Source organism: Diuraphis noxia, unplaced genomic scaffold (assembly GCF_037042655.1).
Source record: "Diuraphis noxia isolate RWA-SAM2 unplaced genomic scaffold, SU_Dnox_SAM2 contig0004, whole genome shotgun sequence".
Taxonomy (NCBI): Eukaryota; Metazoa; Arthropoda; class Insecta; order Hemiptera; family Aphididae; genus Diuraphis; species Diuraphis noxia.
Window position 1 is genome coordinate 36,023,763 of NW_028301714.1, and position 9,686 is coordinate 36,033,448.

At 27.5% G+C, this 9,686-nt stretch overlaps 2 protein-coding genes across 8 annotated transcripts; one reads left to right on the forward strand and one right to left on the reverse strand.

Moving 5' to 3' along the window:
* Window positions 1–14: 14 nt before the first annotated feature.
* On the reverse strand, window positions 15–4,608 carry LOC107162821 (putative cytochrome P450 49a1). 3 transcript variants are annotated; one of them, XM_089227766.1, is made up of 9 exons: window positions 3,879–4,608; window positions 3,580–3,805; window positions 2,156–2,343; window positions 1,162–1,348; window positions 972–1,104; window positions 820–904; window positions 695–756; window positions 417–623; window positions 15–353 (listed from the first exon to the last, which is right to left on the reverse strand). In XM_089227766.1, the coding sequence occupies exons 1-9, from the start codon at window positions 3,970–3,972 to the stop codon at window positions 237–239; spliced, it is 1,299 nt and encodes a 432-aa protein (XP_089083892.1). In that variant the 5' UTR covers window positions 3,973–4,608; the 3' UTR covers window positions 15–236. The 3 variants fall into 3 exon arrangements, with proteins under 3 accessions (XP_089083892.1, XP_089083891.1, XP_089083890.1); XM_089227765.1 differs by having other exon boundaries at window positions 695–904; window positions 972–1,111; window positions 1,169–1,348; window positions 3,879–4,607; XM_089227764.1 differs by having other exon boundaries at window positions 695–904; window positions 3,879–4,604.
* Window positions 4,609–4,746: 138 nt separating this feature from the next.
* Window positions 4,747–8,852, forward strand: Rbp1-like (RNA-binding protein Rbp1-like). 5 transcript variants are annotated; one of them, XR_016191757.1, is made up of 5 exons: window positions 4,747–5,078; window positions 7,095–7,320; window positions 7,390–7,557; window positions 7,941–8,285; window positions 8,455–8,852. XR_016191757.1 is itself a non-coding variant. In XM_089227769.1 (4 exons), exons 2-4 carry the CDS (start codon window positions 7,115–7,117, stop codon window positions 7,969–7,971), a joined length of 405 nt encoding a protein of 134 aa, XP_089083895.1. In that variant the 5' UTR covers window positions 4,747–5,078; window positions 7,095–7,114; the 3' UTR covers window positions 7,972–8,852. The 5 variants fall into 5 exon arrangements, 4 of the variants coding, with proteins under 4 accessions (XP_089083895.1, XP_089083893.1, XP_089083896.1 ...); XM_089227769.1 differs by having other exon boundaries at window positions 7,941–8,852; XM_089227767.1 differs by lacking the exon at window positions 7,941–8,285.
* Window positions 8,853–9,686: the final 834 nt, after the last annotated feature.

The window sequence follows — 9,686 nt, forward strand, 5'->3', positions numbered from 1 at the left end:
CATTAAACACAAAAATCTCTTATTTTCATTATATAATATTATAAAATATAGATATACATTATGTAATTATATTTGTATATAAGATAAAGATATATTATACCATTTAGTAGCACTTGCTTTATATATATATATATATATTTAGTGATACATTTTTATTTCACAAAAGTTGATGATTGTTTAGAAAAAATATTTAAAAAATTAAAAAAACTAAATAATGTTTTGCGAAAAAAATGTGTTTATCTATTGTTGAATATTAAATCTATGGGACTATCTGGTATTCTGTTCATGCGATAGATCATGCCAATTTTTTTTGTTTGTTCAGTTGGCATACTAATTTTGAAATTCTTAATTAACTGAAAATAAAATGTAATATTTCTTAATATTACATATTTTGTTGATTAGTAGTTTTATTTTACTTCTGATAGAAGTATTGTCATTTCTTGCATAGCGACGTGTCTCCCTGGGCACATTCTAGGTCCATGTCCAAAAGGTAATGAAGCATACGGATCAAACTTTTGGTTGTTGGGAGAATTTCTTAACCATCGACTGGGCTGATACTCTAATGGAGCTTTAAAGTATATATTTTTTGTTGATGTTAAAGAATTGAACGCCATCACCAATGTCTAACATTTAAGAATAATTTAAAATTTAAATTATTATTGTGCTATATTTAAAATCATAATTTTGGATTTACATTTTCTGGAATTTCGTAACCACCAATGACAGTGGTTTTTGGGAGATATCTGGCATTTGCACCTGCAGTAGGGGACAGTCTAAGTGTTTCTTTTATACAAGCCTTTAGATATGCATATTTTGTACCTTGTAAGATATCTTTTTGACAAGATTTTTGTACATTTTCATCTTGAGAAATATAATACAATGTCATTGCCAATGTAGTAGCAGTCTGTATAAGAAATTAAATAATATTATTATTTTTTTTATTAAAGTTACAAAAACAAATAACTACTGACAGCGTCAATCCCGCCAAAAAATATTTCTAGCACAAGTAAATTAATATCAGTTTTTGATAATTTGGAATTTGTATTTATAGCATTAACTAGAGCATTGTGGTCATGATTCTGTTTCAGGTATTCATCAATAAAACTGAAAACTCCAAATATTATAAATTACTATTGGATGTGATCTATAGAATTAAATTACTTTTTACATGTAGAATGTGAGCTTTCTAGATTTCTAAAGGCATTTGTTTTATAAAATTTCCATATAGGCGGTTCATTGAGAGTGTTGTACAATCCATCCATGAATTTATTTCCTGCTTCTACAAAACATTCAGACATGGTCGTGTTTAAACATTTTATTCTTAAGCCGGGTGAGACTATAGAAATTGCTGAATGGAAAAAAATAACATTTATTAAAACCTCAATAATCAAAATGATGCAAATATAGTGATTTAAGTAGATATTATAGAAAAAATTTTAGTTTATTTATTTTATTTACATTAATTTTATTGTGATAAAATATCAATACTGCGAATGCTTATTAGTTATTAGTTTATTACCATCCCAACATTAAATATTATCATTATCTTTGTACTTATTAATTATGTGTAAAAAAATATTTAAATTTATAAAATGTATACAGTATATTTTTAATGTTATAAAATATACTTAGCAATTCAATGAATATTTCTAATATTTACATGCCTTAAATAAAAAAGTACGCCTTTACACAGTGGTAAATTTATGGGAGTAGTCGGGATTTCCATCCCCTTATGATTTTTTTTGTCATAAAACAATCCCTTCAAAATCATTATAGAAGAAAATGTTGAAGTCTTGGTTTATTATTAAATCACCAAACATTAATTTTGAGATTGATTAAGTGATTGACTAATTAGCAAATAAAAATAGAAAACAATTTTATTTTATAATTTTACGGAGTACATATGTATGATAAAATTATAATCCCCCTAAAAATTAATTGTAAATTAACACCACTAACTCTATTAAAAAATAAAATTTTTGAATCTCAGAAATTTCCTTAATATTAAAAGTAAAATTTTACATAACTGCAAATGTAAGGGTAGAGCCACACATAGCGGTTGAACCGCCTAACAACCTAAACTGATATGGTTCAGCCGCATCAGAAAAACTGATCGCTATGTGTGGCCCATGGCTAATAAAAGTATAACTATTACCTTCAACAGAAAATTTAGTTAAGTGGTTAAATACATCTTTCAAACAATTTTCTTTATTTCTGTTCAATTTTATATAGTCAATGAAATCCACAGCTGCTTCTTTATGTTGAGGAATGAAACTTTCATAAATATTTTTTGCCATTAATGGAGCAATAGCTCTCCTCAGTCTATACCATTCGATACCATTCCTGCAATTAGATATTTATTCAATTAATGGTCAATTTAGCGTTGAATAATTGTATTATGAAACAACTAAGTAAACAAATATATCTTTGGAGACTTTGGATTAATAGCAATTTAAAATTTCTCAACAGCACTAAGTCACAATATTTAATATTAAGTTATCAGCATATATTTTTGTTGTGTCTACCTTAAATAGTATTGTATTGAAACAAAATCTCTTAAACACAAAACAAATTATCTTTGAGTAATTAACAATTGTTTACATTTTTGTAATTCACCTTGAACTCTAACAATTTTACAGTTAAGAGAAATAATAAGAATTAATAAACAAGACCAAAAGTATAATTTAAAAAATAAAAACACACATTTTTTTTAATATAAACTTTTTAATCTTTAAGGTACATACTTGTAAGTTAAATATCAAAATAGGAAAATTACTTCTTTTTATATTACAAACCTTGATATTTAATAAAATGTAAGCATAGGCGCAACTAGAGGCCAAACACTGGGGAGCTAAAATTATATATGAAACAGACCCGTGGGGCTACACCCCCACACCCCAAATACCATACTTCAATTTTATAATTTCTATAACCAATCTTAAATGCATTATAAAAACATAAGCACTCTAATATTTACCTCATAAATACATTAGGTATATTACCTATATTATTATTTAGGTGATTCAAATAATGACCTTGTATAAACAGATAAATAATATTTATTTTTTTAATAACTGATGTCAAAATAATTATACAATTTAGATTTTTTAGCAGTCACTTACATGAGGCACAATCATCTCAAAGGTTAAGTAATAATACTATGTTTACATAATATACAATATTATGCATAATAATATATAACATACTATTTTATACTAATACTAATTTTCTTTTATTAGTGGAATTGGAATATATTTCCAATATTTCTGAAAAAGTAATTTTATTAACAACGTCTCTTTTAATATTTAAAACAAAAAAAAACTTTTTCCATTTTTGGTGTTTTTGATCTGGGGTTGCTTCAGCACCTAATTGCGCCTATTAATGTAGGTATATAACATGATAAATTATTAAAACTTATAAGTTAATTAGCTAGTAGTTTAAAAATATGAATTTTTTATTTTACAAATATGGTAACCAAACGCCATTTAATAAAAATTGAGAAGGTAATTAAAAACCAATATTTTATTACCATTATAAATTTTAAATTCATCATAATGTTATATAGTTTATTATTCTTACTCAGATACTAATCCTCCAGTGCCAAATGGTTTTTTTCTAAGTAGGTTTAATGCCGGAAATATGGGTCTTGCTGGGTGCTTGCCTTCATGGGCAAACATTGTTTTGGCATCTTCCACTCTTGTGACAACGACCATTGTTGTGCCACCCAAAATCAGTTTAAACACTGGGCCCAACATACGTTCTATGTCACCCATTGCTTCTGTCAGACGTTGAGAGTTGTAAGGACCTTTTTTATTTAAAAAAAAATTAAATTTATCTAGGATCCAATAAAGCTAAAAACCAATATAAACAATGCCTACCAATTTTTGGGATGAACAAATATGTGTGACCCAGTAGAGGCCATCTTTTTGGCTCTGGTATGCTACTAAACGACTTGAATAGATTAGAAGTCATGACTACTGACTAGTTATTGTCCGAGGTAAATATTGTACACAACCTCTAACTGACTGTATTCTTACTCTATGCTGTATACATTTAGTGGTATTGAGTTTAGTAATTTATATGCATTCGATTTTACGATAATATGGTAATTCATTATATTATTTATTTAGAAATCAGTTCAAATTACGTCATATACAGTAGGTACATACTATTAAAAATGTTTATAACTTTTCCATGTAGATTACACCACCACACATGATATACTATATATATTACCTTATTCTATTATTCTATTTTATATTATGTTAATGTCTTATGTTCTGTAATATAATAACTCAAGAGGCAGAACGACAATTACCGTAATGTGTATTTTATTTTCGTGACTCGTACATTTAATTTAATAAACACGGTTTTGGGCTTATACTTTATAGAATATAGATCATATCAATCGAATCGTACAATAGCATTCTATTTTGTGGTTATTGATTATTGAAGTATACTAACAAGTAAATACTATAGTAAAGTTATTATATAATTTATCTATCAAATGATAATTTAACGCAAATGTACCATGTAAAAGTAAATTGTGCATCTGGATTCGCAGCAGCAGGCAGTGAGGTAGTAGATAAAAAAGTAAAGTAAACAACTAAACAGGTAGTTGTTGTTATTTTGAAATATCTCGCGCGACGTTGCTTGGCACGCCGGTCGTTTTGTTTCCATACGGTACGACACTGACACCGGCAACGTCGCATCGTCGCGTCCGGGTCTGTCATCCATTTTGTTTACATATTATCGTTTTCCACCATTTCAGCGGTACTCAATGGCTCTCGCTCTACTCGTCTACTCCGACTTCTTACTCCGCTAGCTGCTGATGACATGGCTGCTGTGTGAGCGTTTTGTCATTTATTGTTATTAGTTGTTCTTTTTGTTTTTCCCCCCCTCGTAGTCTACGTAGACCACGTTGACGACTACTCCGCGTCAGGTTTACATTTAGTCACGTAACAAACAAGTGCCGGTTTCTTTAATTCAAAAGTTTTCACATTCTTGTCGTTGCTGCAGGACTACAAGCTATATAGTGTACGCCACCCACACGATTCACCAAAATATAACTTTGAAACGTGAGTATATACCATCATATCATCTTTGCATGCAAAAGTGACAGCTAATTATATTAATAACGAATAACTGTATTGTACTTCACTACATTTTGCCAAGAATTGTTGTCGGAATGTTGGTCGCAATAATCGACAAAGGGATGAACGAATAATCAGCGCCGCCGCCGTCGCTTGTTCTTCCTTTGCGGGGCGGACATTTTTCCCCATTTGATTTGATTTCACTACATTACCTACTTCAGATGGCGGATTTTGTTTTCGAATTCCTAATACTTATTTATCAATTAGTACATCTATATTTTTCTACTGTTATTGTGTGGTTGTAATCCTAGAGATTTTCTGTCTGACGGTTTAAATCTTGAAAATGTCTCGATGGGTAGCAATCTGTTATTCTACTTGCCCTGTTTATGCAAGTGACAAGAGTTTTCCAGTTAAAATGTTTGTGTGCATTCTTCCTCAAAAGTTCTAATACAATTAAAAATTAATGTTTTATAATTTTTTCACAAAATTTGCAAATTTTAAATTGCCATTCCAAGTCTTTTAAGTTTCAATTGATTTGCATTAGTAATTAAAAAATAATTGTAATTAACATCTTGTAATATTAAAAGTCTAACTAAGAATTGTTTTATAACAGGCTTCATTACTTTTTTTAAATTTGTAAGTAAAATCAATTTAAATGCTTAATTATATAAAGGAATGAAACATTCCTATTTGATTTAATTAATGTTTAAAAAAAGTTATTTTAATTTATATTTTTTTAGATAGAAATATTTTATATGTTTACCATTAAATTGTGCCTATATGAATATAATAAAAATTTGGAATGGTTTATTAGATTATGAATTTTTTACAATTTGAAGTAAGTAAACTTTGATTAAAATAATAAACTACAAACATTTTTATAGTTATAGGTACCAAATTGAGATAAAATATTATTCATTTAATTATGTAAAATAGTATATATTAAGTTTGTGTTGTATCTGTTATATATTGTGGGAAATAGCATTTGTAAACATTGATGTAGTAAGTACTAAATGCTATTACTTTTTAGTTTCACAGTGAATCATTTAAAAAGTCATGTCAAATTTTAGTTTTTTTTTCTTTATAAATAACATTGTTTATTTGTTATTATCCTTTCAGATCATTAGAAGAAACTAATATTCCTAAAATATTATTAATGTATAGCGTTTTTAAGGTTAATGTTTTGTTTTATCCTTTTATCTTGGTTATTGTTTGGTAATTGAATTGAATTGAATTTTTTTAACTTACCCAAATGAAATTGTGATTTAAGAAAAAATAATATATTATTTTCCGGGAGTTTAACTTTTAACAACTTAGTATTGTTATGCCAAAATTAATTATTTGTCATCGCTGTTTTTTACAAAGACCTACATCCTAATTTACTAGTATATAATATATATATAATTTAAATGATTAGTTTTTCAAAATATCCAAACTAATTAAAAACCCCAAAAAAATGGTATTTCATAAATTTTTTGCCAATGCTATATTTTCTATGTATCTTGGTATGTATATTCTGTAGTAATCATTTAGTTAAAAAATAATTTTACAAGAATAGGTGTTAACTATGCAACATTGATGCATTTTTCATAGTTTCATCAAGTTGTATCATTTATCAGTAATATTTTACAGTTTGAAAATTAGATACAAAGTTTTTATATAACTCTAAGTTTTTCCTGAATGAATAACACTTATTTTATTAAAATAGTTGAAAGTATCCAAATGTTGATTTAAATTTTTTAACATACATCTGGTAAGAGAAATCTGTATAAATGGTTTGAGTGCAAAGTCCTGATTTTAAAATTGTTAATATTTTAAATAAACTTAGATCTAAATACCTTATAGGAGTTTTTTTTATGTGTTAAATGAAATTTTAGTTTTAAATGAAATTTCTTTATTCAATTAGGACCTGAAATTTCCCAATACAAAATTCTTATTATGTACCTAAATTTTTATTTATCAACAAATTTATCATTAAATATTCTTTTTTTGTGTTTGTAGTTATCCAGACTTAAACAAACATGTCTCATCGTGATTGGGATCAATCATGCAAAGTATACATTGGTAATTTAGGACAAAATGGTACTAAACATGAAATTGAAGCATCATTCACAAAGTATGGTCCATTGAAAAATACTTGGATCGCTAGAAATCCACCGGGTTTTGCTTTTGTTGAATTTGAAGATCCTAGAGATGCCGAAGATGCAGTTAGGGGACTTGACGGAACGTAAGTTGACATAATATATTATGTAAAATTGTTTCAAATACCTATAATTAATAAGTTTAATTTTTTTAGCCGTATCTGTGGAGTTCGTGTGCGTGTTGAAATGTCTAGCAATAGACCTCGTGGTGGTCGCGACGGTCGTGGTGGTGGTGGCGGAGGTGATCGCAGAGGTGGCGGTGGTGGAGGAGGTGGTGGATACAACAGAGGTCCTCCACGCTACAATGATAGGTATAATGAGAGGTAACATTTTATTAATTAATTCTTAATACAATAACTTTTAATTTAAGTTTCGTTTGAACATTGGGCTCAGTATACTTTTCAGATAATTTTTAAACATAAAAATCTTAAATGAATTTATTAAATTTTTCTTCTAGAATGTAATTCAATACATTTTGAATTCCTGCTAATATTAATAAAGTATTTTGCTGATTGCATTTGCTTTATTTTATCTCATTGATTTTTTGCAAATATAATTTTCATTTATTTCCTTGTCCTACCTTGTTCTAGTAAGTTAATTTTTAATATGAGGTTCACTTCTCTTAGGAAAATATTAATTTTTTTTAATTTGTTTTTTTCTAATTGGGCTTTAATTGGATCTTTTTTATTTTTGGGATAATTTACAGGAAAAGGATCATTGGTTTTCGCCCATACTAAAAAAATTTATCATCCCATCTTATAAAAAAAATCTCACACTGACAATATGACTTGACCAACAATTTTTGTACTTCGCTCCATCAATTCTACCGAATTGAAATACCGTAACGTGTTATTTAACATCATGCGGGTGGAAACAGCCTATTCTACACTATTCTACAATATTCTTCCAACGCCTCTACCCTACGATCAACTCTTGACAAGCACTCGTATGCTTTCTTGGCTGTTTTAACGTCTCCACTCACACTCTCCATCTAAACAACATATGGTATTATTTATTCTTTCATTGAAAATTGAGAGTTGTAAGTTAAAAGGTATTTAGTTTTTTTTGTTTTGTTTTTTTAAACAATTATCTATGACATGTTTTTTATAAGTATTTTTAATAGGAGCTGTTATAAGTAAGTATAATTAATATTCTCCGGTGAGAAATGATTATAGTATGTATTATTATTATGATTTATAACTATTCGAATTGTATTTTAGATCACGATCTCGATCTCCAAAACGCCGTGCGCCACCTTCACGGTCACGTTCAAGGAGCTACTCACCAAGACAACGTCGTACGTCACATTCCTAAGATAAACATTTAAAACAACAATGATACAGGTTCCATTTAATATGAACTTTAGTACACCCCAATTTATTATTGTTCCCTATAATTTAAAACTTCAATATTTTCTGTTAGTATTCTACAGAAATCCTAATGATTTTTTTAATGATCTAATTTGTAATTTTTTTTTATTCAAGATTGCTTGGTTTTTCCAAAAGATCACATAAAATTTGATAGCTTTATAATAAGTTGACTTTTGTAAGTTATTTTTATTCATTGTACGTAACATTAGTTTGGTTTACTTAAAATATACAATACACTTAGATAAATATGTAAATTTACCATTTTTTAGCTTATGCAATTTTTTGCTGTCAATCCTAATGCATAATTAGTAATTATCCTCCTTAATGCTTCCTAATTATGTTTAAGATCTTGCATACATGAACAATTAATAAAATTAGTAATTTAACTTATAAAATTTTAAAATTAATCGGCTATCTCAGATTTAAAAAAAAAATAAAAATGCTGTGTTCCTGGGTAGAGTAATCTAATCATACTCTGTATAATAATTATTTTTGGTAATAAACTAAAAACCAATTTTAAAATAAATAATAAATAATTTAATTTACTGAAGTTATTATTTAAAAAATTATATTCCTACTATGAAATGAATTGTTTCAACATAAATTTAAATATTGTTCTTATAATTCTTAAGTTAATGTAGTCATCTTAAAGTCAAAATTATAAGAATGTAAATTCAAAGTCAAATGTTGTATGAGTTCTACTAAATATATATTAAATATAGGGGTGCATAGCGTAATTACGGGGGGGGGATTTGGATGTCGTATCCCCCCATGACCTTTTTTTTAAGATTGATTAGCTACATACCTATTACCTATGTACTTCTTTATCTAACAATATCATTATTTTTTTTTTTTTATATATAAATGCATAATATATTGAAATCAAATACCTCGGCGAATTAATATTATTATAAATAGCCTATATTTTATACTTTATAGAAATAATACAAAAAAAACAAATCCTTTATGCTAGTTGTACATAAATACTTTGTACCTAGTTTGTTTTACAGCCACGCAAGTTTATAAATTGGCCCTAAATTTAGGCAAAAATTGTAATTTGTACCAAATTATAATTTTTCAGA

What these genes read in the sequence shown, in the direction of transcription:
- LOC107162821 (XM_089227765.1), bottom strand. Translation starts at nt 3,972, where the DNA reads ATGACTTCTAATCTATTCAAGTCGTTTAGTAGCATACCAGAGCCAAAA. An exon ending in ACTGGAGGATTAGTATCTGA is followed by an intron (nt 2,344 to 3,579) that starts GTAAGAATAATA and finishes ATCTAATTGCAG; the next exon opens with GAATGGTATCGAATGGTATA. An exon ending in GTTACGAAATTCCAGAAAAT is followed by an intron (nt 624 to 694) that starts GTAAATCCAAAA and finishes CTTAAATGTTAG; the next exon opens with ACATTGGTGATGGCGTTCAA.
- Rbp1-like (XM_089227767.1), top strand. Translation starts at nt 7,115, where the DNA reads ATGTCTCATCGTGATTGGGATCAATCATGCAAAGTATACATTGGTAAT. An exon ending in GTTAGGGGACTTGACGGAAC is followed by an intron (nt 7,321 to 7,389) that starts GTAAGTTGACAT and finishes TAATTTTTTTAG; the next exon opens with CCGTATCTGTGGAGTTCGTG. An exon ending in AATGATAGGTATAATGAGAG is followed by an intron (nt 7,558 to 8,454) that starts GTAACATTTTAT and finishes ATTGTATTTTAG; the next exon opens with ATCACGATCTCGATCTCCAA.